General features: G+C 42.5%; 1 protein-coding gene across 1 annotated transcript in view; it reads right to left on the bottom strand.

Annotated features, from left to right (window-relative positions):
- The window catches only part of LONRF2 (LON peptidase N-terminal domain and ring finger 2), a 96987-nt gene that overhangs the window by 28599 nt on the left and 40642 nt on the right, over positions 1 to 27746 (bottom strand). The window contains exons 2-3 of the mRNA XM_082246002.1: positions 9296 to 9414; positions 1638 to 1760 (exon numbers count right to left, since the gene is read on the bottom strand). Coding sequence (XP_082102128.1) covers positions 1638 to 1760; positions 9296 to 9414 — 242 coding nt within the window. The remainder of the gene's footprint in view (positions 1 to 1637; positions 1761 to 9295; positions 9415 to 27746) is intronic.

Raw genomic sequence — 27746 nt, 5'->3', positions numbered from 1 at the left:
TTTGCAGGGATTTGATGTTAGATAGCAAATTCCTGTTGCCACTCTAAAATTTAGGGGACAAACCATATTCCCATTTAATATGTTCTTGGAGTAGGCTGAGAAACCAAGCAGGTGCTGTAGCAACAACCAGCTGGGAACTAGTGACATCACAGGTCAGTGTATATATTTGCCAGCATACATGGATACTCAAATAACGACCTAACATTTTTTTTTTTTCAAAACAGTCACCTCACAGTGATAAAGAGCAACGTTTTTAAGGCTGTGCAGGACCCCTTTGTCATCTCATGCCTGATGAAGGGGTCTTGCACAGCCTTGAAACGTTGCATTTTTAATGTGATCCTTTTGAATAAAAGCATTTGGTCATTATTTGAGGATTCATGGTACAGTATAATGGTAAATATATACACTGATCTATAATTTAAGGGGGTTGGAAACAGGAAGAACACGGATATTCTAGGAGGGTTCATACAAAAGGGGCACTACATCAGTACTACATCATTATATGTACAGTTTAGTTGGTTAGGTCTTCTGCTGGACTCTAATACATATTGGAAACTCAGCTGGTGATATCTCTCTGCAATAGGTCTTTGCAGTATTACCAGCCATCTTGCAGTCTGCAGTGTTCCTTTCCACTTTGGGCTGTTTCCACTCCACCTGTTGCATTCTCCATAGTATAAAATATATCAGAAATCCAGCAGGAAGAGTGGGATTTCTTACAATTGCCACCACATGTAGGTAAGCTGACCTGGGAATTCAAGCAAAGAGATGTCACTGCTAGCATTCCTACGAGCTACACTAAAAAAAAATATGTTTCAAATCCCCAGCATCCACTGTCATTTTTGGGTAGACAGAGCTTTCCCTTCAACATTTTACAAAGAACAAGTGGTAAAGAATAAGTCAATTTGCTAAAAGGGTATAAAACACAGAATAAAACATGGTGAAAATATGAACTGATATATAGATCTATATAAAGTAGTGATCGACCGATATTGTTTTTTTATTGCCGAAACCAATATTGTGGTCATCGCCTATCGGTATCGGCCGATATTGCTCAATATTTTCGTACATTAAAAATGTTATTATTTTTTTTAAAGGTACTCTTGTGGAGGGATCTGTGGTCTAAAAGACCTCAAACCCCTCCTCTGTCCTTAAAAGCATTCAAAAGGTCAAGTTTGGCTGTTTTAAATGCTGTAATTTTTTCGAATTTGACATCACTTTCCGGGTATTTACATGGAGACCCGATCAGAGCCGAATGCGGCTTTGATCGGGTCTTCTCTTTGGTAGCAATGCAGGCTGGTGGGACGGGAGACCTGGGCGAGCCGTGGAAGGTGGCGGGAGGGGGGGACGTCCCCTCCCGCTCCTTGTAATGACAGCCGAGCGGCTTCTCAGCCGCATCAGTTGTCATTACAAGTCAACCGACCGTCGGCTATAGACACCGGTACTGGGGTGATGCCTCTAGCTGCAGGCATCCCTCCGGTACAAGCACTTTCCCGAAATATCGGCAATATCAGTCACCTTGGTGGCCGATTCCGATATATCAGGGAAAGTGCAGATTGGCCCTCGATATGTCGGCTTTGCCGATAATCGGTCGGTCCCTAATATAAAGCACTTATCTAAGAGGATGTATAGAATATTACCTTTTGTGCTTCTGACTTCACTGAACTCCATTCAGGATTTAAGGCAACACAATACAGAAACTCTTTTAAAGACTCCTCCATTCTTCCCAGTCCAGACAGAGCTTGCGCTTTCACGTAATGCCCCTGTACATACAGAAAAGTGACATACTTAAAAAGCAATTAACCAAATATCTTGTACCATGCTTTCTAAAAATAATCCTTTCTGTTAAACTGGAACACAGGATTACATTAATGGTAAAGGACATGATGTTCTCTAGAGACATAGAAAGTACTAATGAGCTCTTGCTTTTCAAAGATATACAGTCTCAGAAAGTGAAATGAGGAGGAGCAGGAGAATCAGTAATTTTATCAACTATTTTGAATACATTATACATGACCATGCAAAATAGAGGGTTAACAGAGTCATATATAACTGAATTTCGAAGTTAAAATAGTGTATTCATGCTTTCTTGTAACACTGATGTCTTGTGGCTTTCCCATAGAGTTTTCTCTATGCTGTGCTGGACAAGCTGTAGGACCAAGCTTCCTCTGTGACCGACCACCGGGGTTTTCCAGCTGCTGTGCAGGCCACGCAGCATGGTCTAGCATTGTCTATGACCAACTGAATTGATCTCTGCTGCCTGCACATCCAATTTAAAGTATGCAATTCTGCTCTTATATGTCAAATATATCATTATGCTCCTTATGCAAGTATGGGGCAAAGCATAACACAGCACAGAACAATGTGGCTCTTCCCAGTTCTGCTCCATATTCTCCAATCTCATTTGATAACCACAGCTGCATGTAGTAAAACAACTAACAAGTGGCTGATAAAACAGCAAGAGAGAAGGAAAATTGGAGGCTGACAGTGTCAAACTACGACATGCTCCATTCCAGACAAAGAACAAAAGTAGTTCCTACAGAGAGTTTCCTGTTGGGTTAATGATTAAATTACTTCCCTCAGGGGGTAGTATTGCCTTTGGAATATGGATTATATTGATTATGAATAAAACAAAATCTAACACAAATTTGCAAGTGTATGTGCATGCATTATTTATTTTAAAAATGTTTGGATCAAAAAGAAAAAAAAAAAAGGTAATATAATTCTTCTTTAAACTTTAAAGCACATCTCACAGATAACTGACGGTGCCACCCTGAAGATATGGCCACAATTATCCTCAGAGTTCAACCTTCCACCTCATTATTTGTTTCCGTACATTCAGATCTCCCATGCCTTCTCCACTCAATTCCTACGTGGGTCCCTAGCTTTCGTCCAACCAGTTCTGGAGTGGGTGCTCCGGGTGGGTTGTTCGGAGAAAAAGACATCCAAAATCTATGCCCACTTGGTGTCGGTTGCTCTCCCCACATTGTCTGCCCTGTATTCTAAATGGCAGCGTGACATCCGGCACTTAGATGAAGAGGATTTGGGCGATATCAGGGACCACCCTTTTCGTATTTTGGTCTCTGCACGAGACAGGCTAATTCAATTCAAAATAGTCCACAGGGCATATTACACACCATCGAGGCTTCATCTTATAAGTCCCTCTCATCCCTCAGAGTGCTGGGGATGTAGCCATGCCCGTGGTGATTTCTGCCAAATTTTCTGGTCCTTTCCGGTTATTGGGGCTTATTGGACACAGATATTAAGAGTGTCAGTAACTAAAATCCCATTAAAAATGGAGGTCTGTGTACTGGGCTTGGTGGAAAACTTGATCCCATCAATAGCAGAGAGGACACTGGTGGGCCTCCTGCTTTTCTACGCTAGGAAGGCTATTGTGCTATACTGGACAAAACAGGCCCCTCCGTCTGTTGACTTCTGGAGAACCATAGTCAATAACAGTCTCCTGCTGTACAAGGACACATATATAAATAGAGGTTGTCCTACGAAATATCAAAAGGTGTGGTCTTAATGGCTGAAGGATCGCAGTTTATCCCGTGGGTATTACGAAACCATGACATGTACCTGCTACTAATCCCTAGCTGGTTGGGTTTCCCACTGGAGTGTTTGTTTATAACATGCACTACTGTCCTATGTTCCATGTTTAGGTCCGGAAAATAATGGTATGTTCAACGGCATCACACATAATCTCAATATTTTTAGTGCCATCAGTTGTTTTTCTTTGCTTATTTTTTACGCCCCTGCGTGGGCAACACGAGTATATCTATGACTCCCCCCTTTTTTTCGTTCTCTTTTTTTTGCTCTTTGGGTTTTGTTTGGTAACCTGAGAGTTTATGTAAATGAACAATTTTCAATAAAAATATTTATTAAAAAAAACTTTAAAGGGGAACCTATCCACTACAGCAAGATTTTGTTATCCTTCCCCTCTTCTTCTTACACCTAGGCCTGAAAAGGCCTAGGCCAAGCCCCGTTGCCTCCTAGGATTGCTATATCACAGCTAGCAGGCAGTGTTTTACTAAGCTGCAACTTTGCAGCACAACTTCACATGCATGGCTGATTTCCACACATGCGCACAAATGCCGTGGGCACTACAGTGCCCATCTACCAGAAGCTGGCAGCATATGAGCATACCCAAAAATCCCACCAAGCAGATGCACCACCAGACTCTGTATGCTCCCAAATTCCTGGAAGAGTCCACAGCGCATCTGTGCACACTTTTTTTTTTTTAAATGGCAATACGGAAGAGGGACGGGGAAGAGAATTCTTGTGCAGTTAGGTTCAGCGTTAACTGTATTCTAGGTCACAATAAATATCCCCTTGGCAGCCTAATTTACCAAACATCATAGCATTCAGCACTGTCATTTTCTTAGGAAAATATTGTTAAGAGTTTCATTAGGAGCTGCTTATATAACAAAAATACATGATTTGTGTTAAAGTAGAGGAGAGCAGCAGAGTTCACATGACTAAATGCCTAGGCTTCTGGTCATGTAGACAGCACAGGTTGCATGTACACACATGCTTCAGAGAATGTAAGTAATTCAGCCTTTCTGTTATTATTCATTTAGCTATTGCAGCAAGATCGTAAGAATACATTTAAACCTGAATGCCAGGTACAGATATTTTATTGAAATCTGTTCCTTAAAGGGATTGTAAAGGCAGAAGGTTTTTTTTTTTTTTTTTTATCTTAATGCATTCTATGCATTCTCTGCCAGGTTCCCTTACAGGCAATGGCGGCGGCATCACCCGGCAGCCGATGAAAACATCGGCTGCGGTGCTGACATCGCTGGACTCCAGGACAGGTAAGTGTTCTAATATTAAAAGTCAGCAGCTACAGTATGTGTAGCTGATGACTTTTAATTTTAGGAGGGGGGGGGGGGGGGGAACTCCGCTTTAAGAACACACTAGATCAATTTGATAACCCTATATAACTACTTGCCGACTGCCGCACTACTATTTACGTCGGCAGTCAGCCCCTCACAGGCAAAGTGACGTAGATCTACATCGCTAGCCTGTGAGGGTCTAGGAAACGAGCGCGCGCCCCCGAAGGGCGCGCTCCCGCGCGGTCACTGACCCCCCCGCGCGTGTCACTCGGCAATCGTCACTGCAGAGGGAGAAAGTCAGGCGGCTGATGTAAACAAGCCGCCTGTCATTCTCCCCTGTGTAGAAACAGTGATCATACGGTTCTACTATGTAGGACCGTTGATCACTGTTCCTACAGCTCAAGCCACAGCCAATCACAGTTAGAATCAAGCCCCTAGGGACACACACAGCCCCTCCCTCTTAAATAAAGTTAACCCCTTCACTGCCAGTGTAATTTTACAGTAACAGTGCATATGTATAGCACTGATTACTGTAGAAATGTCACTGGTAACCCCAAAAGTGTCAAAAATGTCAGTCAAGGGTCCGATCTGTCCGCCGCAATGTCGCAGTAACGCAAAAAAAATTGCAGATCGCCGCCATTACGCGTTAAAAAAAAACAACAAAAATGACAAAAATCTTTCCCTTTGTTAGGAAACGCGATAACTTTTGCGCAAACCAATCAAAATACGCTTTTTGCAATTTTTTTTACCAAACATATGTAGCATAAAACAAATTGGCCGAAAATGTTAAAAAAATTTGATTTTTACATTTTTTTTGGGGAATTTCAAAAATGTGAAAAATATTGCTATTTTTGCAAAATTTATGCTCTTTTTTTGTTTATAGCGCATGATCAAAAAATCGCACAGGTGATCAAATACCACCAAAAGAAAGCTCTGTTTGTGGGAAAAAAAGGACGTCAAATTTGTTTATGTACAGCATCGCACGTCCGCGCAATTGTCCGTTAAAATCACGCAGTGCCGAATCGCAAAATAGGCCCTGGTCAGGGGGTAAAATCTTCCAGGGCTTAGTGGATAAGCAACAATGTGCTACACTCACATAAAATATATATTTTATTTTTTCAAGTGTTCACATGACCTCAGTTCTCAGCTGCATAAGGTGCTTAGAGAGCTTGGGGTGGAGACTGTAGGTGTGTCAGTAAGAGGCAAAGAGACAGGCAGAAAAACTGGGGAGAGGGAGGGGGGCGTGTCAGCAGAAGCCTGACCAATAGAGTACAGGTAAGTTTAGCTACCAGGTAAAATGCAAAGAAGAAAACTGACCACGCAGGGATATATGAGGTTTAATGTCAAGAGTGGTCAGTTTGAAATAGGAAAGCAGGTGGACTGGGCAGGATCACCAGGTATTTCAAACAAAGGAAGCAATACATGGAGAAGAGGATACTTTTTAACACAAGTACATGTTACATTAGACACAAATCAGAAGTTGCTAATATGCACTTTTTCTGTAACATATTTTAATATCACTGGAAATAATGAAACACAGCAACAAAGCCTATCAAAACACCATAATGTTGTAAGTTTACAAATGACAGATCACAGATATTGTGTTTGTGCTCATACAAAATAAATATTAGTATACAAAATGTACATGAAACCATCAAAAAAGTAAAACTAGAAATATAAAAGAAATAAAACGTCCAAATCAAAATCTTGATTGGTTTGGTATGGGATAAAAATCTCAACATGAAGTTCAGATAGTTTGGAAAGTAGGTTCTGTATTTGGACAATGGTATGTTACCGTATCTTTAATTATGTATCATGTTGGATTCCTGAGAATACCAAAAGCATAAACCAGGGTAAGTAGATATCTTTCTTTAGTTATTGCAAGGCAGCTGTGTTGCTATCTAGTAAATAATAATTCACACTGCAAATCATGTTCCTCTCTAATTAAAGTAGAACTCCAGGCATTTTTTTTTTAACTCTATTGAAGTGTATGATAGAATAGTTCATTAAATACAAGGCATTCTGTGAATAAACAAGGGGGGCAGAGGGGTGGATAAACAACAGTACTATTTTTGTATATGAGATCTGCAGGTCTCATAGTCTTAGTGCAGGACGTATAGTAAAACCTACACTATCCGCCATTAATGAAACTGTATTATAAACAATGGGCAGAAATCCTGCAGGTGACATACAATTTGTTCCACAGCACATTTTATTAAATAAAAAAAAGCCTGGAGTTCTGTCTTAAGATGCCTGATTTTTGTATAGGGCACAATCCAGACAGACTCCTCATATACAGTATTTAAAGCTTGTTTCCCAGCCTATGTAAATCAAGCAAAGAGTCAGGGCCCTTCCACACCTATACATGCATTTTTCCAGGGCAGGGTACAATTACCCACTCGATTTTCCAAACAACTGAATCACCCAAGCGCTCACTCCGATGGGACTACTAGGCGTGCTGCTCTCCTCAGGTGGGGAACTCCAAACAGAAGTGCATGTGAAAGAGAAAAGGAGGCGCAAACACCTAGTGCATTGCCCTTGGACACCTAAAAAACTTTTTATTAAAATGCCAAAAACATACTTACAGACATGAAGTGCAAAAATCGCATTGAATGAGTCCACCACATGTGGAAGGAATCGTCCCTGTAATTGGAACTGCTGACACATTTCGGGAGGCACGCTCCCTTCCTCAGAGCTACTAGGTGTGTCTGTGAGTACCGTATTTATCGGTGTATAACACGCACTTTTTCCTCCTAAATATGGAGGAAAAAGCAGCTGTGCGTATTATACGCCGATATGAAAAAAAAAAGTTCAGATTGCAGCGCTGAGAGGTAGAAGGGGGCGGGCGGGGCCGAGGAGAAGGAAGGACGCGCTGTCATCGGAAGTCCCGCCTCCTATGCCGACGTCTATCATAGGCACCGGGACTTCCGATGACAGCGCGTGCATCCTTCCTTCTCCTCGGCCCTTCTACCTCAGCGCTGCTTCCTGGACTTTTTTAAAAAGTGATCCTAATAGTGTCAATGGCGCTGGCGAGGCTGCGATTACTGTCACTGCACTGGCGAGGCTGCAATTACTGTCACTGCACTGGCGAGGCTGCAATTACTGTCACTGAGCTGGCGAGGCTGCAACTATGGGCACTGCGCTGGCGAGGCTGCAATTACTGTCACTGCGCTAGCGAGGCTGCAATTACTGTCACTGCGCTGGCGAGGCTGCAATTACTGTCACTGCGCTGGCAAGGCTGCAATTACTGTCACTGCGCTGGCGAGGCTGCAACTATGGGCACTGCGCTGGTGAGGCTGCAATTACTGTCACTGCGCTAGCGAGGCTGCAATTACTGTCAACGCGCTGGCGAGGCTGCAATTACTGTCACTGCGCTGGCGAGGCTGCAACTATGGGCACTGCGCTGGCGAAGCTGCAATTATGGGCACTGCGCTGGCGAGGCTGCAACTATGGGCACTGCGCTGGCGAGGCTGCAACTATGGGCACTGCGCTGGCGAAGCTGCAATTATGGGCACTGCCCTGGCGAGGCTACAATGATGGACACTGCGCTGGTGAGGCTGCAATGATGGACACTGCGCTGGTGAGGAGGCTGCATTCTTGGGCACTGCGCTGATGAGGAGGATGCATTCATGGGCACTGCGCTGATGAGGAGGATGCATTCATGGGCACTGCGCTGATGAGGAGGCTGCATTCATGAGCACAGGTGAGACTGCATTTGATTAAAAAAAAATGTTCTGAGTTCAAAGCTGTTTATTTTCAATTTCAGCTTTTTTCCTGAAATTTCTCTCCTAAAATTTAGGTGCGTGTTATACACCGATAAATACGATATGTTTTTGGCATTTTAATAAAAAGTTTTTAAGGTGTCCAAGATTTGCGGCTCCTTTTCTCTTTCACATACAATTACCCACTGTCTATACTGATTGCGGTTGGTTGCCATTCATTTTTAATGCTATTCCAATGTACATACTCAGTAGACAAACACAGTCTGTTAGCACACCGGAAAAAAATTAAGCAGGTGCCATGGCGCATAGACAAGGACTGAAAGCCCATTGAAAATGGAAGGCGAATACTACGCAAAAACACAGATAAAGGTGTAAAAAATAGAATCTTAAACTGTTGGCTTCTTCACAGAGAAAGATGTTTAAATTTTAAAACCTACAGAGCTTTAACTTCCGCAGAAGAGCTAAGGGTTGTTCAGAGTCTTGACCCTTATCTGAGATCTGCCGGCATAAATAGACTTGTTATAGGACATTTAGCCAGATCTCTGCAGCTGATCTTAAAAGGTGTGACTTCAAACAAGCCTACAGCTTTTCTATAGTTATTAAACTGATGGGTGTAAACCCATGAACAATCTCTTTCTATAAGTTAGTAAAAGTCTGGAGTCTCTTCAGTACAGCAAAGGGCCCATAAATGCCTAAATAAAAGTAGAAATGCTTTTTATAGTGAGCTCCTTGTTTTACCTTAGGCCAGAGAGGTTGTTTTCTGCAGACACAATCCGCATCATTAAAAGCTTGCTTGAAGTTCTTCATGGCTGAGTAGAGCTCTGCTCGCTGTACTTTAAGCAAGGAATCACTGGGAGCTGTGGTATAAAAAAAAAATCAAGTTGAACTTTTGCTACTAAACAATAAATTCAAACCATACAGAAAAAAAGATCATAAACATATTAAAGTGTTACTAAACCCAGGACCATGCAGTCACTATATCTGGTTTTGCACAGTACACAGAACATGGAAATGAAATTATTTTAGTAAATATAAACTGCTAAATACCTTTTCTCATCGGCAGTATATAGCAGTCTTATGACTTCTATCAGTGTCTGGTTAAAGCTTGCAGGAGGAGTTTTCATTCTACTCTGACTGTCCTATAGGGCTGCAGGACCCCTGACCCTCTGTCTGGAAATTGCTGATTGGCCCTGTGCTGATCACAAGCACCCTCCCAAAAAAGAAGAAAAACTCTAGCAATATACAACAAACTGAGCATGTGCAGAGTGACTCCAAAGGCTCCGTCTTATCAGGAGATTTATTGGAGACAGTGGAAGAAGGGGAGGAACAGAGAAGCTAGGTTCAAACAGCACAATGTGGGGGATTAACCCTTTAGGTTCCACAGTGTGCATAACAAGCATGCTTTACTGCATATACAGACAGATTTTACAGTTGTGGGTTTTGTAACACTTTTGATTGCAAATCTTACCCTTCCCAAATGCATTTCAAATTCACCCCAAGTAAATTTTGAGACGATAAAAAAACCCGAAAAAAGTGAATAAAAAAGAAAATGAACATGTGCCTAATGATAGAGCACAATGCATAATAGAATATACATCAACTAACCTTGAATTTAACTTTGTTAGGCTACACAATATTAGCTCTGTTATGCAGGGACTGCAGGAGGCTGATACAAGATCAAATTCAGGTACTTAGCTGCTTGCATTTAAAATACATTTAATTATACCAATGAATATTGTGCTGTATTAATCTGTATCTGTTAAACTGCCTGGAGATCAGCTTCTCTATAAAGAGGTTTGGCATAACCTACAATATCTGAAATCAACCACAATAAACAGAAATCCAGAGAACAACATCAACATGAACAAATGGAGCATTGCTCTACATTTGCCAGTTCACACTCTCTTAGTCCTACTAAAAATAGACTCATGATTCCTTATTATGAGGGGCATCCATTCTTTCTAATCAATAGGCTCTCTCCTGGCAGGGCTTCCCTATATTTAGAACAATCTGTACTAGGTACAATAGCGGCAGCACGATTCCACATAACCGCCAGCCAATAATTGGGCCTACTTACAAGAGGTCAACATATTTAAATGGAAATTGGTCATGTGCAGTAGGGAAGGCTTTTTAACATAGCACACAATTACCAGAAAGGTTTTTACTGAAAAATATGGAAATCACACAGCAAGCATATACACTGTCTATAGGGATTGAAATAAATTGGTTAAAACAGGTAATAACACTGATACACTGTACCTAACCCCCCCCCCCCCCCAACATAATGAAATGAATCGTCCTTCAAGTATTTTTTCTTTGTGCACCATATACAATTGAAAAAAATGGATGGCGGTTTTGATAGAATGTTAATTTGAACAGGTTAAAAAATAAATATAAAATATGAAAAATGTATTTTTTTCTGTTTTAGAAATACAAATAGATCAGCTGTTTTGCTGAAAAGGGCCTATTTCCAGAACCTATGAGCTCAAGCTAAAAACGAGGGACTCTTTTCTCCATCCTTTTGAACTGTATAATCTTCACATGAGAGTCTGAAGGCAAACTGCTTCTGCTGTGCTCTCTCTTTAACCACTTGCCTACTGGGCACCTAAACCCCCATCTTGCTCAGGCCAATTTTCAGCTTTCAGCGCTGTCGTATTTTGAATGACAAATGCGCAGTCATGCAACACTGTACCCAAATGAAATTATGATAAATTTTTTCACACAAATAGAGCTTTCTTTAGGTGGCATTTAATCACTACTGGGGTTTTTATTTTTCGCTGAACAAACAAAAAAATACCGAAAATTTTGAAAACAAAAAACTGTTTTTATAGTTTGTTATAAAATTTTGTAAACAGGTAATTTTTCTCCTTCATTGATTCGCACTGATGAGGCGCACTGATGGGCCCTGATAGGCTGCACTGATGGGCACTGATAGGCGACACTGATGGGCACTGATAAGGTGGCACTGGTGGGTACTGATAGGTGGAACTGATTTGTGGCACCGATGGGCGGCACTGAAGGACATTGGTAGGTGGCACTGAAGGGCACTGATATGTGGCACTGATGGGCAATGATAGGTGACACTGATAGACAGCACTAATGATGGGGCACTGGTGGGCATTGATAGGTGGCACTGGTGGGCATTGATAGGTAGCACTGACCTACACTGGTAGGAGGCGCTGGTGGGCACTGGTAGGTGGCACCGGTGGGCCCAGATGCTCCTTCTCTTCGGGACCAATATCCCTCTGACAGCAGCCGGCGATTGGCTTAAGCTGTGTTTACATCACGTTATCAGCTGTCATTTGCTGACAGCTGATCAGGTGGTAAGGGGCTGGGACCGACCCTTACTCCAATCTGTGATCAGCCGAGTCTCATGGATTCGCTGATCACAGAGCGAGCTGCGCGTGCTCTGCAGGGAGCGCGTAGGCAGCTCATGCACAGGAGGACGTACATGGACGCCCTCCCGGCAATTAAGGTCCATGCTGTAGCCGTCTATCAGCTATAGCAGGGGCGGGAAGAAGTTAAGAGCCCTTTCACACAGGCGTGCCAATCCTGTCCACCTGTACATTTTTCAAGCAGACCTGATCGGAAGCTCAATGCAACTCTATGGGCAGGCTGATGTAAATGGACTTTTTTGTTTTTTTGGACTTAATTGTTTACACCCCGCTGCCCACAGAGCTATCATGGGTCATGGGTCTGCCCCTGTCTGCCAAAGAAAAACTGAATGGGCAAGGATGTAAAAAAACTCCCTCTCATTTAGCAACAGATTATGGATCCCCTGCTACATGTAATAAAAAAAAAAAAAAATGCTGTCCGACTTGTGTAAATGTTTATTTGGAAAAAAAAATGTATATAAATAAAAAAAGTTATAAAAGTTTTAAAAACTTGGATGGAACCAAATACAGGACCATTCTGGAAGAAAACCTGATGGAGTCTGCAAAAGACCTGAGACTGGGACGGAGATTTGTCTTCCAACAAGACAATGATCCAAAACATAAAGCAAAATCTACAATGGAATGGTTCACAAATAAACATATCTAGGTGTTAGAATGGCCAAGTCAAAGTCCAGACCTGAATCCAATCGAGAATCTGTGGAAAGAACTGAAAACTGCTGTTCACAAACGCTCTCCATCCAACCTCACTGAGCTCGAGCTGTTTTGCAAGGAGGAATGGGCAAAAATTTCAGTCTCTCGATGTGCAAAACTGATAGAGACATACCCCAAGCGACTTACAGCTGTAATCGCAGCAAAAGGTGGCGCTACAAAGTATTAACTTAAGGGGGGGCTGAATAATTTTGCACGCCCAATTTTTCAGTTTTTTATTTGTTAACAAAGTTTGAAATATCCAATATATTTCATTCCACTTCATGATTGTGTCCCACTTGTTGTTGATTCTTCACAAAAAATTACAGTTTTATATCTTTATGTTTGAAGCCTGAAATGTAGCAAAAGGTCGAAAAGTTCAAGGGGGCCGAATACTTTCGCAAGGCACTGTATATTTGAATATCTCTTGCTAAATCTTTATTTGTATGTTTTAATTTAAAGTAATTAATTTTCTGGTAATTTGAGCAAAATGAGTCCCTAATTTACTGCCTCTCATAGAAAAAATCACAAAGAATGATTCTTTTTTGTATTAATATAATGTGTTTTTAATTCATATATTTAACTTTTTTAAATTATATGTATTTACCTTTAATACATTCTAGGAACAAAACAATATTATTCTACTTTGAAATGCTTGCAAAGTTTAAATATGTTACTTTTGTGACTTATTAAACCGTTCTAGAGCAAAGCTCTGTTTTCTCACGTACGCACATTAAAATGACATTTCTTCTATAGAAGGACAAATCACAACCTGCAAGTGCCGGTACCCCACCTTCAACTACCTCAGCACTGAGTAAGAACTTGGCTGACCTTTATGTCTTCCTTGTGGGCTAGATGAATAATATAAATGACTGTATTATAAACCTAAACTGTATTGAAGTTATCATAAAGCAAACATTGAAATGTATCTTTGTTTAACCGATCATTCTTTCCAAAAGCCAGACAGAATGCCATAACTATCATTTTATCAGCAAAATGCCTTTGTTACTAAAGAAAGTGGCTATGTTCCTACCTACAACTATAAAAATAGCGTATACAACTGAAGGATTAAAGAACTTTTAGTGGCATCAACCAGTAATAATGCATAATGCAACAAACTTCTATAAAGCTTTCTTCTTTACGGCCTATTCCAAACTGTTCAATGCACATTTAGGTGCATGTTTTTGGTAAATTGACATGTGCATGGGTCCTTCCTATGGGATCTTTACCAACACCCACATTCCAAAAAGCAAACCTGCCTTAAGGTCCTTTCACACGGCCGATGAGGTCCATTCTGCTCAGCGGGGGATCGATCCGCCCATCCCCGCTGAGCAGGCGGATGACAGCTCTGTCTCAGTTCTGTGTGCGCAGACAGAGCTGTCAGATCCCCTCTGTCCTCTATGGGGAGATCGGATGAGAACGGACCGCCTGTCCATTCTCATCCGATCCGATCTGCCAGACGGATGGAAAATAGGGTTTCCATCCAGCCGGATTTCACGGACAGGATGGGATCGGAGAGCAGCGGGTGTCAGCGGACAAGTCATAGTAGACATATTAGACATGTACGCTGCTGTTTGGTAAACAAGAGTAAGATGTGCTAGTTAATATTTTGTCCCCGCTGTATCTAAGATCGGTATACTGTTTCGTTTATCTTTCAAAAATGGTGGCGATGGAGTGCATATAGTGCATTCTGTATAATGGTTTTGGATACATATTTTTAAGTTTGCATTCTTTATTTTGTAAATCTACAAGCATACAGTACAAGGAATTCAAGAGCATTGAGGTTTAGCTGGGACCTGAACAAATCTTACAAAGAACTAGGAGCCAGATTTAAAAACAGCACTGTGCCAACTGCATATGATTATATAGGCAGCTAAAAGACGAATAGGGGTTGATTTACTAAAGCTGGAGCATGCAAAATCTAGTGCAGATGTGCATGGTAGCCAATCAGCTTCTAACTTCAGCTTGTTCAATTAAGCTTTGACAATAAACTCTGGAAGCTGATTGGATTCCTTTGCAGAGCTGCACAAGATTTTGTACTCTCTAATTTTAGTAAATCAACTCTATAGTCAAGCAACAGCTAAAATTAAAAAAATTGTTTAGCTAATTTTGAAAAGACTTTCTTTGAATAAATAAACAATAAAATACAAAAAAGACTACTACTTTACAAGCAAACCAACATTACCATACCCATAAATAAGCAATAAACAGAAAGCGCCAAATGTTCCCATGACTTGCCTGCATTATTGTAGCTGCGCCTGTCTCTAACAACGCAGACAAGACATGGTTGTGGAGTTGACAAATGTAGACTTGAGAAGGGGAAGTGAGCATTCGGGCATGGAGTTTTTTATGGTCGTTTAGTTATTGCCGGTGGGGGGACGGGAACTGAAATGCCGGGGCTATCATTAGGTAAACCTAGTACTGCTTGATAATATGACTACATGACAGCTGGCGTTACACAAGACAGACTGAGCTATGTAAGCCTTTCTGACATACCAGCAGGACTTGCTGCAGTCTGTCTCGCACAACGCTGGCTGTCAATACATTGACATTAGATGCCTTGCTCTCTCACAGTGCCAGGTTTACCGAACAATATTAAGAAAAAGTGTTTAGCGCCAAAAATAAAATAAACCACAACACAATGTGAATACTGTGTTTTAAATGGACAACACATTAAAATAAAATCCAAAAAAGGGCTGAAGTGAAAAAAATAAATAAATAAATATATATATATAATATACAGTGCCTTGCGAAAGTATTCGGCCCCCTTGAACTTTTCGACCTTTTGCCACATTTCAGGCTTCAAACATAAAGGTATAAAACTGTAATTTTTTGTGAAGAATCAACAAGTGGGACACAATCATGAAGTGGAACGAAATTTATTGGATATTTCAAACTTTTTTAACAAATAAAAAAGTGAAAAATTGGGTGTGCAAAATTATTCAGCCCCCTTAAGTTAATACTTTGTAGCGCCACCTTTTGCTGCGATTACAGCTGTAAGTCGCTTGGGGTATGTATCAGTTTTTCACATCGAGAGACTGAAATTTTTGCACATTCCTCCTTGCAAAACAGCTGAAGCTCAGTGAGGTTGGATGGAGAGCTTTTGTGAACAGCCGTTTTCAGTTCTTTCCACAGATTCTCGATTGGATTCAGGTCTGGACTTTGACTTAGCCATTCTAACACCTGGATATGTTTATTTGTGAACCATTCCATTGTAGATTTTGCTTTATGTTTTGGATCATTGTCTTGTTGGAAGACAAATCTCCGTCCCAGTCTCAGGTCTTTTGCAGACTCCATTAGGTTTTCTTCCAGAATGGTCCTGCATTTGGCTCCATCCATCTTCCCATCAATTTTAACCATCTTTCCTGTCCCTGCTGAAGAAAAGCAGGCCCAAACCATGATGCTGCCACCACCGTGTTTGACAGTGGCGATGGTGTGTTCAGGGTGATGAGCTGTGTTGCTTTTACGCCAAACATAACGTTTTGCATTGTTGCCAAAAAGTTCGATTTTTGGTTTCATCTGACCAGAGCACCTTCTTCCACATGTTTGGTGTGTCTCCCAGGTGGCTTGTGGCAAACTTTAAACAACACTTTTTATGGATATCTTTAAGAAATGGCATTCTTCTTGCCACTCTTCAATAAAGGCCAGATTTGTGCAGTATACGAATGATTATTGTCCTATGGACAGAGTCTCCCACCTCAGCTGTAGATCTCTGCAGTTCATCCAGAGTGATCATGGGCCTCTTGGCTGCATCTCTGATCAGTCTTCTCCTTGTATGAGCTGAAAGTTTAGAGGGACGGCCAAGTCTTCGTAGATTTGCAGTGGTCTGATACTCCTTCCATTTCAATATTATCGCTTGCACAGTGCTCCTTGGGATGTTTAAAGCTTGGGAAATCTTTTTGTATCCAAATCCGGCTTTAAACTTCCCACAACAGTATCTCAGTATCTCGGACCTGCCTGGTGTGTTCCTTGTTCTTCATGATGCTCTCTGAGCTTTAAACGGACCTCTGAGACTATCACAGTGCAGGTGCATTTATACAGAGACTTGATTACACACAGGTGGATTCTATTTATCATCATTAGTCACTTAGGTCGACATTGGATCATTCAGAGATCCTCACTGAACTTCTGGAGAGTTTGCTGCACTGAAAGTAAAGGGGCTGAATAATTTTGCACGCCCAATTTTTCAGTTTTTTATTTGTTAACAAAGTTTGAAATATCCAATAAATTTCGTTCCACTTCATGATTGTGTCCCACTTGTTGTTGATTCTTCACAAAAAATTACAGTTTTATATCTTTATGTTTGAAGCCTGAAATGTGGCAAAAGGTTGCAAAGTTCAAGGGGGCCGAATACTTTTGCAAGGCACTGTATATATATATATATATATATATATATATATATATATCCAATCTTGAATGGAAATCAACAATAAAAAACCACTATAGTGAAAAATATAGATTTATATGCACAGTCCCATGATAGGATCAGTATATAAACTTATTGGTAAAAGTAAAAAGTGAAAAGATGTGCACAAAAAATTGGTGATGACTTGAAAAGTGAAGAAGTGATCCATGTTGTTTTACCTAACAATAGCCCTGGCATTTCAGTACCGGCTTCCCCGCCAAAAGTAGCCCTCAAAGACCAAGATGCCAGAGAGCTTTTTCTGTTGCCACGGCAGCCACAAATTGTTCAGCCCCAGTACTATATTCAGGATTCACACATTGCCATACGGAACTGCTTTCATCTCTCATGTCATGTATCCTGAGCACTATGTACTGGATCCCTGTATTTCCACACAGCACTGCTGTCATCTCTTATCATGTAGCCAAAGATGCACAGGATGCCTGTGCAATCCGCTCAGCAGCCGCCACGGAGATCTGTGAACCTGCTTCATTGAGAGCCAGACACACTCTCCTGTCATGTGAATTGGATGCGGGGAAACCCAAATCCAATTCGCATAAGTGTGAACCCAGCCTAAAGAACTAATATTGAATGTGTTGTCAGCTATAGATCAAATATTACTATCAGGAAAGATCGGAAAATAAATTTAACATTTATCCATGCGTATATGGCTATCATTAATATACTACTTTCATAGCAGTAGATGAATTAGTCATAGAACTTGGGGAGTCTAATTTAACCTCCCTGGCGGTATGATTCTTTTGGATTTTAGGTGCTGAAAGCGGTACCATTATTTTGCATGTAATTCTTGTGAATGAGCAGTCCAAACCAACTGTATACATTTATTATATATATATATATATATATATATATATATATATATATATATATATATATATATATATATATATATATATACATATATTATGTATACATATATTATATATATATATACACGTGTATATATATATATATATATATATATATATATATATATATAATGTATACAGTTGGTTTGGGCTGCTCATTCACAAGAATTACGTGTATATATATATATATATATACGTGTGTATATATATATATGTATATATATATATATGTGTGTGTGTGTGTGTGTGTATATATATATATATATATATATATGTATATATGTGTATATATATATATATATATATATATATATATATATATATATATATATATATATATATATATACTGTATATATATATATATATATATATATATATATACATATATTTACATAAAAAGTACAGTAAAACTGCAGGAAAGGGCACTGGGGGGCAATGTAATGTGATTTTGTTTTATTTTGAACGGTATCAGTGTGTTTGGTGCATTTTACATTTGAATTTGCCGCCGGTTCCACCCCCCGGCGGACGTCACGTCGCCGGAGACGGAAGCCGGGGCTCGCAGACGATCGGGAGAGAGCTCCGCCGCCGCACACCGCCCGCAGTCTTCGCTGGATCCCGGAGAAAAGGTAAGTAAAACCTCCTCCAGCATCCAGCGATCTTCCTAGCGCTACCCCGAGTGTGACTCGGGGTTACCGCTTTTGGCACTAAAATCTTACCCCGAGTCACACTCTGGAATACCGCTAGGAAGGTTAAAACGCAATATTCCCCATGTATACATACATGAAAACTGGCTGTTCAGTATTGCTGGGTACTGCAATGACTATCGGCTGGAAACCATGGATACTCAAAGTGAAAAAATGTCATCATCACACCAAGGATTCCACAGAAGGGTCCAAAGATTTATTCTGTGACCACATGGTAAACCAACAGCAATGTTTCGGAGCCTCCTTCGTCAGGCAAGTGATGAAGGGGCCCTGCGAGGCTCTGAAGCGTTGCTGTATATTTACCATGTGACTACGGAATAAATCTTTGGACCCTTCAGAGGAATCCTTGGTGTGCTGATGACATTTTTCCTCTACAACCATTTAGTCTCCAGCCACTATCAGAGCACTTTTCCCCAGTACTTTTTAGCACCAGTCAATGGCCATCAAAGAATTAAAATAATGATGGAAATCATGGCTTGGCTTTGCACAGGAGAAAAAAATGTGATCCCTGGGTCATGTAGGGAAGCACAGACGTATGCTATGACTGTAGATAGATTGTTCAAAAGAAAAAAAAAATATTTACAAGAGATGACAGTCACATGGAACACATCAGGCAAAAAGCATATGACTGTACGCCACAACATATGACATGAAGCCATTCTTACTTCTTAGATAAACCCCACTGTAAAGCCAGAAAGAATAAAAACAAGATATGCCCCCCCTCCCTCCCTCCCCTTTACAGTAAGAATCTGTGAGCATTTGCAAGCAATATTCTAGATTACAATAATGGTGACAGCCCGGCAGCTCAGGCAAAGCCCTGACCAATGACTAAGACTCTTAAGAGGCTGTATCTAGGTAACAGGGCCAAGCCGACTCTCCTGTTCGGAGGACACGTGTGGCAGATAGAACAGCAGGATAGAAAATCACGTTTCCAGGCAAAACGTGAACACCAAACAATCATCTGGAGTGGAAGAAAAAAGAAGACATTATATCAAGTGGTCATTCCAGATACGAAAAATAGGCAGTTACGAATAAATTGCAATGAATGGGCACTTTCAGCTTTGCAAAAGGTGGTAAAGAATGCACTGAGACAAACCCATAAAGATGCACAAAAAATAAAAACAGTGAACATTATATTAAGTGCAAAATATAAAGCGTTACACCTGCCCTACCTGATCATTTTTAGATAGATGAAGGTAAAACGTATGGCCATGTTTGGTTGGAGGAGAACATGGCTTAGAGCAGAGGTGTCCAAACTTTAGACCATGGGTGTCTAACCTTTTGGCTTCTCTGGGCCACATTGAGTATAGAGAAATTTTCCCAGGCCACATATAAAATATATACTATAGTTAAGGTATATAAGTAATAAAACTCTGCCGCGCCCTTCCCGCGCCACCCCCCACACTAATTTAACACTACTAGAGGATGATCAAATGAAATGGAATCAGTATACAGTACAGAGGTTTACTACTTCTGAGAGATATTAAAGGAACACTCTCACCACCATGACCATATCAGTGATTTGAAGTGGTGATGGTGGGAGGAGTCAGAAACACTGCATATGCTGGGATACTTACAGTTATGTGTGGGGGGGATAATTGCCCCTCTAGCACCTATGACTTAGGCAGCCAGAAAATGTCATGTCCTTATTCATACATGTAAGAACAAGGACATGACATATTATGACAAAACACAACTAGTTATTAAAAAACACATTGCAACAATTTACACACGCTAATGCACATACCTTCTCTACTTATTTTGCAGACTGCTGACGGTTACTGCTGGTGGGTAATGTTGGCGGTTACTGCTGGTGGGTAGTGCTGGTGGTTAGTGCTGGCGGGTACTGCTGGTGGTTACTGCTGGTGGGTAATATTGGCAGTTACTGCTGGCGATTACTGTTGACGGTTACTGCTAGTGGGTAATGCTGGAAAGTAGTGTTGGTGGGTAATGCTGGCGGTTACTGCTGACGGGTACTTCTGCCGGTTACTGCTGGTGGGTAATGCTGGACCCACAGGCAATGACCCACCCAGCAGGACCCACAGGCAATGACCCGCCCAGCAGGACCCACAGGCCATGGCCCGCCCAGCAGGACCCACAGGCCATGACCAGCAGGACCTACAGGCCATGACCAGCTCCCAGCAGGACCCACAGGCCAAGGCCAGCTCCCAGCAGGACCCACAGGCAATGGCCAGCTCCCAGCAGGACCCACAGGCAACATCCAGCTCCCAGCAGGACCCACAGGCAATGCCTAGCAGGACCCACAGGTAATGGCCAGCAGGACCCACAGGCCATGGCCAGCAGGACCCACAGGCCATGGCCAGCAGGACCCACAGGCCATGGCCAGCAGGACCCACAGGCCATGGCAAGCAGGACCCACAGGCCATGGCCAGCAGGACCCACAGGCCATGGCAAGCAGGACCAACAGGCCATGGCAAGCAGGACCAACAGGCCATGGCCAGCAGGACACACACACGCCATGGCCAGCAGGACCCACAGGCCATGGCCAGCAGGACCAAAAGGCCATGGCCAGCAGGACCCACAGGCCATGGCCAGCAGGACCCACAGGCCATGGCCAGCAGGACCAACAGGCCATGGCCAGCAGGACTCACAGGCCATGGCCAGCAGGACCCACAGGCCATGGCCAGCAGGACCCACAGGCCATGGCCAGCTCCCAGCAGGACCCAAAGGCAATGGCCATCAGGACCCACAGGCCATGGCCAGCTCCCAGCCGGACCCACAGGCCATAGCCAGCTCCCTGCAGGACCCACAGGCAGTGGCCAGTAGGACCCGCAGGCAGTGGCCAGCAGGACCACAGGCCATGGCCATCAGGACCCACAGGCCATGGCCAGCTCCCAGCAGGCCCACATGCAATGGCCTGCCCAGCAGGACCCACAGGAAATGGCCAGTTCCCAGCAGGACCCACAGGCAGTGGCCAGTAGGACCCGCAAGCAGTGGCCAGCTCCCAGCAGGACCCACAGCCCATGGCCATCAGGACCCACAGGCAGTGGCCAGCAGGACCCACAGGCCATGGCCATCAGGACCCACAGGCCATGGCCAACTGCCAGCAGGACCCACAGGCTATGGCCAGCACCAGACAACCAGACAGTATTGAAGGCTATTTCCTATTTTAAGGTTACTGGATGGGCAGGGCACTGGGGCAGGGTAAATGGGGTGTATGGGGGGATGGAATGTGGGGGTCAGGTGGGGGTGTCAGGGTCTCTCACCTCAGTAATGCCGATTGCAGCTCCTTGCACGGCCTCCTGGAGGGTGATGACATCTTCCTCTGCCTGCCTCCAGTCCAAAGACTTCGGAAGTTGTATAAAAGTAAGCTGTTCTCAGCTGTTTCACTGCTACAGCCATCCAGCGCCCAGCCCCAGCTGGTTACGTGACATACATGACCCGTCCCCTCGTGCCCCGCCTCTGCCTGCCTCAAGACTCCGTCTATGGGAGTTGTAGTTTCCTGCGTCCTGCTGCTCAGTTCTCTCCACCCACCGCCACCAAGAACTTGAGCACTGTCCGTACTACAACTCCCGGAATGCAGTGCAGCAGCAACTCAGCCAATCGGCGGGCGTGGCTGCCGATTTCCTCAAAAAAAAAAAAAAAATGTCAACAGACAGCGGCCGTTAGAGCGGCTTTTTTGAATAAATGTTAGCGGGCGGGAGACTGGAATTCTGCGGCCGGTGGGCTGCATTGCCTGCGGCTCCAGGCCACATGCGGCCCGCAGGTTGGACATACCTGCTTTAGACCTTTCTGGGCCACACTGGAAGAAGAGGAATGGTCTTGGTGTGGAATGGTTAACGATCACTGCTATAGATAATGTGCCTATCTAAGTAATAAAGCTTCATTTTTTTGTTATATTTTTTATTATAAAAGTAAAAGAAGGCAACATAAAACAAGTGCGATATTTGACACTGTTTTTTTAAAAACTAACACATCAATATCTGGTTTGACGGATGTAGTAGCAATTCTCAAGGTGCTCATCAGATATTTTGGTTCTAATTTTTTTCCTTTGTGTGCTTCATCCTTGAAAATAGGTGCTCACAAATATAGGTGTTACTTAAAACCGACAACATGATTGTGAAGACTGGGAAATTTTTCTTTGGGAAGATAAAACGTATAAAAAGTCCAGTAAAGAGACACCGTCAAATTTTTCTTCGGCTGCATGTGTTTACTAAGTGTAAACACTTTTTTATAAAAAGATTCCAAAAAAATTAACATTTTAGGTATGTTTAAAATTTAAAAAGGGCCCATTCACAGCAGTCATGGGCCGCATGCGCCCTTTGGGCTGCAGGTTGGACACCACTGGCTTAGAGAAAACAGAAAAATGATTGAAAAAACAACTTGCAAACAGTACAGGATTGCAGTGTAAGTGCTGTTCAACTAATCAAAAAGAGTGATCACACGGTTAAGAGAAGAAAAAAAAAGTTTGCTAAATGTGGGATTAATCATAAAGCCTATTTAAGCCTAAAAATGTGATTCATCATTCATGCAATCCAATTAATTTGCTGACCTGTCATGTAACCAGCGAGGAAAGAAATATGGGAGCTGCCACTGCTGACCTGGTTTGCAAAGGTACCAGGTCTTGCAAGTAGGAAGGTTCACTAATTCACAAGATAATGCAATTCGGATCAAGATGACAGCCTAGAGACCAGTTGGTTAAATGCATCCTCTGTGTTTCTCTAAGTAGGTCCAGGATTTGTAATTCATACAATGGGTTATGCTTATTTTCTCAGTGGCTTTGGAAACAAGCTGATTCTGAATGGCAGCCTCGTCATAAATTCCAGTTCTCTGAATCCTAAAACATATGAGACTGTGTCCTAAAGGTGCTTTCAATATTCTTTGGTACTTTTGGAGGATATGCTTTTCTACAGTTTAGCAACTATCCTGTTGAGTATATGCTTATATGTATACTGTCAGGTCCATAAATATTGGGACATCAACACAATTCTAATCTTCTTGGCTCTATACACCACCACAATGTATTTGAAATGAAACAAACACGATGTGCTTTAACTGAAGAATTTCAGCTTTAATTTGAGGGTATTTACATCCAAATCAGGTGAAAGGTGTAGGAATTACAACAGTTTGTATATGTGCCTCCCACTTTTTAAGGGACCAAAAGTAATGGGACATTTGGCTGCTCAGCTGTTCCATGGCCAGGTGTGTGTTATTCCCTCATTATCCCATTTACAAGGAGCAGATAAAAGGTCCAGAGTTCATTTCAAGTGTGCTATTTGCATTTGGAATCTTTTGCTGTCAACTCTCAATTCGAGATCCAAAGAGCTGTCACTATCAGTGAAGCAAGCCATCATTAGGCTGAAAAAACAAAACAAACCCATCAGAGAGATAGCAAAAACATTAGGTGTGGCCAATTCAACTGTTTGGAACATACTTAAAAAGAAAGAACGCTGGGAGTTTAAAGTGATTGTAAAGTCTCATTTTTTTTTTCTTTTAAAATATCAAACGTGCCCTGTGCATTGACTTTGCACAGAGCCACCCAGATCCTCCTCTTCTTGGGTCCCTCTTTGGCTCTCCTGGCCCCTCCCTCCTGTTGAGTGCCCCCACAGCAAGCAGCTTGCTATGGGGGCACCTGAGTCGAGCCGCAGCTCCGTGTGTCCATTCAGACCCCGCCCCCTCCCTTTCCTGATTGGCTACCTGAGTTTCATTGACAGCAGCGGCACAATCTCAGCCAACCAGGAGAGCGAGTCCTGGACGACTAAGGCACCAGAAAAAGGCTCACAAGATTAGGTTGTAATATACAGGCTTTAGGTATTTTAAACTTAAATTCCTATTTTACATGTTTTTCTTCAGTTATTTGAACCACTTCCTACAACGAACCTTGTAGTTTACATATTGAAACACTTTTTCTTGTGTACAGGATATTCTAGAAAAACAGGCTTTACACTATTTTAAACTTTAAACCCACAGTTCTCTTCAAGGTACATTTTGTCTCCAACTGTATAATCAAATATAAAAGATTACAATCACTTGGCAACAGCTCCTGAAAAACAACATTCCCTCAGTTATCAGACAAGGCAACATAAATTCATATATACATGGTATTCTATCCAAATCCTAATGAAAAAGATTGGGCTTTGTATACACTATAATATATAAAAAATCTTGCATAAGCCCATTTCTTAACCACATTACCCAAATGGACATTCATGTACGTCAGGGGTGTCAAACTCAATTGCATTGTGGGTCACATCAGCAGTATGGTTGCCTTCTAAGGGCCAGTTGTATCTCTGGTGCGCTACGTACAGAAGTGCAGGGTTCGGGAGTGCGTTACGTGCAGGGTTCGGGAGTGCGCAAACGCACAGAGTGCAGGGTTGGGGAATGTGCTGGGCACAGAGTGCAGGGTTGGGGAGTGCGCTACGCACAGAGTGCAGGGTTGGGGAATGTGCTACGCACAGAGTGCAGTGTTGGGGAGTGCGCTTCGCACAGAGTGCAGGGTTGGGGAGTGCGCTATGCACAGAGTGCAGGGTTCGGGAGGTTGCAAGCCTGGGTATAAATACATTTATTTAAAAAAAAAATCAATAAATAATAATAAAAAAAAATTAAAGCACCACAGTCCCACCGTGCTAACGTGCAAAAGCGAATTCATACGTTGCTCCCACACATATGCATATGTAAACAGTGCTTGCACCACAGCAATAATTCTAGCACCAGACCTCCTGGGTAACTCTAAACTGGTAATCTGTAAAGGCATTCAACCACTTCAGCTCTGGAAGGTTTTACCCCCTTAATGACCAGGTAATTTTTTGCAATTCGGCTTTAACTGACAATTGCGTGGTCGTGCAATGCTGTACCCAAATACAATTGATGTCCCTTTTTTACTACAAACAGACCTTTCTTTTGCTGGTATTTGATCATCTCTGTGATTTTCCGTTTTTGCGCTACATATTTTTGGTAAAAAAAATTCCAAAAAGCATATATTAATTGGTTTACGCAAAAGTTATAGCGTTTACAAACTACGGGATAGATTTATGGACTTTTTATTTATTCATTTATTTTTTTATTAGTAAAAGCAGCAATCAGCTTTTTTTATCGGGACTGCGACATTGCGGCGGACAGATCGGACACCTAACTGACATTGTTTACACTTTTTGGGGACTAGTGACATTAATAAAGTAATCAGTGCTAAATAATATGCACTGTTACTGTATAAATGACACTGGCAGGGAAGGGGTTAACACTGGGGGTGATCAAGGGGTTAAATGTGTTCCTTTATGTGCTTACTGTGAGGGGGGATGGGTTGGACAGAGGCAGAGAGAGATCGGTGATTCAGCTTAGCTGAATCACACGATCTTTCCCTGCCTCTCTGACAGAAGAGCCGCCTGCTTTGTTTACGTAGGCAGACGGCTCTTCTGTCATTCTAGCCGAAAATTGCGGGAGGCCGGCGGCGATCGAGCTCGCTCCTACTGCGGTCTGGCTCCAGCTGTGTTTAATTAGATCTACGTGATTATGTGCAGCCGAGCTGCCCTGCCGCAGTAAATCTGCGCGGGGCGGTCGGCAAACAGCTAAAGTTTCACCTATGAAGAATATTGAGCACCGTAGTTTGCCGCCATTCCACAGGCAGACGCAATTTTAAAGCGTGACACGTTAGGTATCAAATTACTTTTGTTTTTTTAGTTCATCAAAGTTGAAATGCATTTGAAAAACCGCTGCACAAATACCGTGTGATTAAAAAAATTGCAACACACAGCATTTTATTCTAAAGGGTCTCTGCTAAAAAAAAAAATTTTATAAAACGTTTGGGGGAAATTTTCTAGCAAAAAAAAAGTACTTGTAGGAGCGAAGTGTCAGAATTGGCCTGGGAAGCAAGTGGTTAACCACTTGCCGACCAGCCCCAGCAGATATACGGGGGAGGGTCCCTAAATAGGAGGAACACAGGAGCTCTGTGTTGATTGCTGAGAGAACAACGGTCTGCTGTGTTTACAACAGCAGACCGCCATTCTCTCTCCATGGCTGGGCACCCGCGATCGCTCCCCGTGGAGAGAGAGCAGCGGTCTGATGTAGTAAAAACGGCGGACCGTTGTTCTCTCAGCAATCAACACAGAGCTCCTGTGTTCCTCCTATTTAGGAACACAGGTCTCTGAGTTGATTCCATAAGCCCCCCCCCCACAGTTAGAAAACACCCCCTAGGCTCACATTTACGATTTGATCGCCCCTGGGTTAACCCCTTCCCTGCCAGTGTCATTAGTACAGTAACAATGTATATTTTTAGCACTGATCAGCGATCACAAGTCAGCGATTTTTAGCGGGACTGCGACATTGCGGCGGACAGATCAGACACCTAACTGACATTTTTGATTCTTTTGGGGGGACCAGTGACATTACTACAGTAATCAGTGCTAAAAATATGCACTGTTACTGTACTAATGACACTAGCAGGGAAGGGGTTAACACCAGGGGTGATCAAAGGGTTAAATGTGTCCCTAGGGGGTGCTTTCAAACTGTGTGGGGGATGGACTTATGGAATGAACACAGGATCCCTGAGTTCATTGCTAACAGAACAGCGGTCTGCCGTGTTTATAACGGCAGACTGCCGTTCTGTCTCCATGGGGAGCAATAGCGGATGCCCGGTGGACATCGCAACCGCTGGACGCGCTGATTGGCTCCCCCTATGACATACAGGTACATCGTTTCGCAGGACAGAGCCGACCTACCGCTGTATATGTACTGCTGGTGGTTGGCAAGTGGTTAATGGCCCTGTAATCTATTTTTTGTAAAATATTTTTTTTACCCTTTTCTGCCTCCTTATAATTGTCCGTGAGCTCTGAACCTCTCATTTTCTACTCACTTCTATTTGTTTGGAACAGGCAGTGCACTTTAGTTCTGATCACGTGCATCATTGCTCTATGTACACTACAAGTCCCATAGTCCTTAGTCCATCTCAGGAGGGGGGCTACTGCCCTACATGTAGTGTAAAGGCTAGTACACACTATAAGAAAATCGGGCAAACATTTTCGTCCAAAGAATTTTCATACGATTTTCATATAGTGTGTACACAACTTTCTACAGACGATTCAGAATTTTCATATGAAAATTCTCAAAGGGTCAAACTCCAAAATTTTTCTCGTACAGGAAAAAACGAACGATTTTCGTTTGATGTGTACCATATT

Source organism: Pelophylax lessonae (genome assembly GCF_965119305.1).
Source record: "Pelophylax lessonae genome assembly, chromosome: 2".
Classification (NCBI taxonomy): Eukaryota; Metazoa; Chordata; class Amphibia; order Anura; family Ranidae; genus Pelophylax; species Pelophylax lessonae.
The sequence above is the reverse complement of the archived record's forward strand: the minus strand, read 5'-3'. Positions and strand labels throughout refer to the sequence as shown.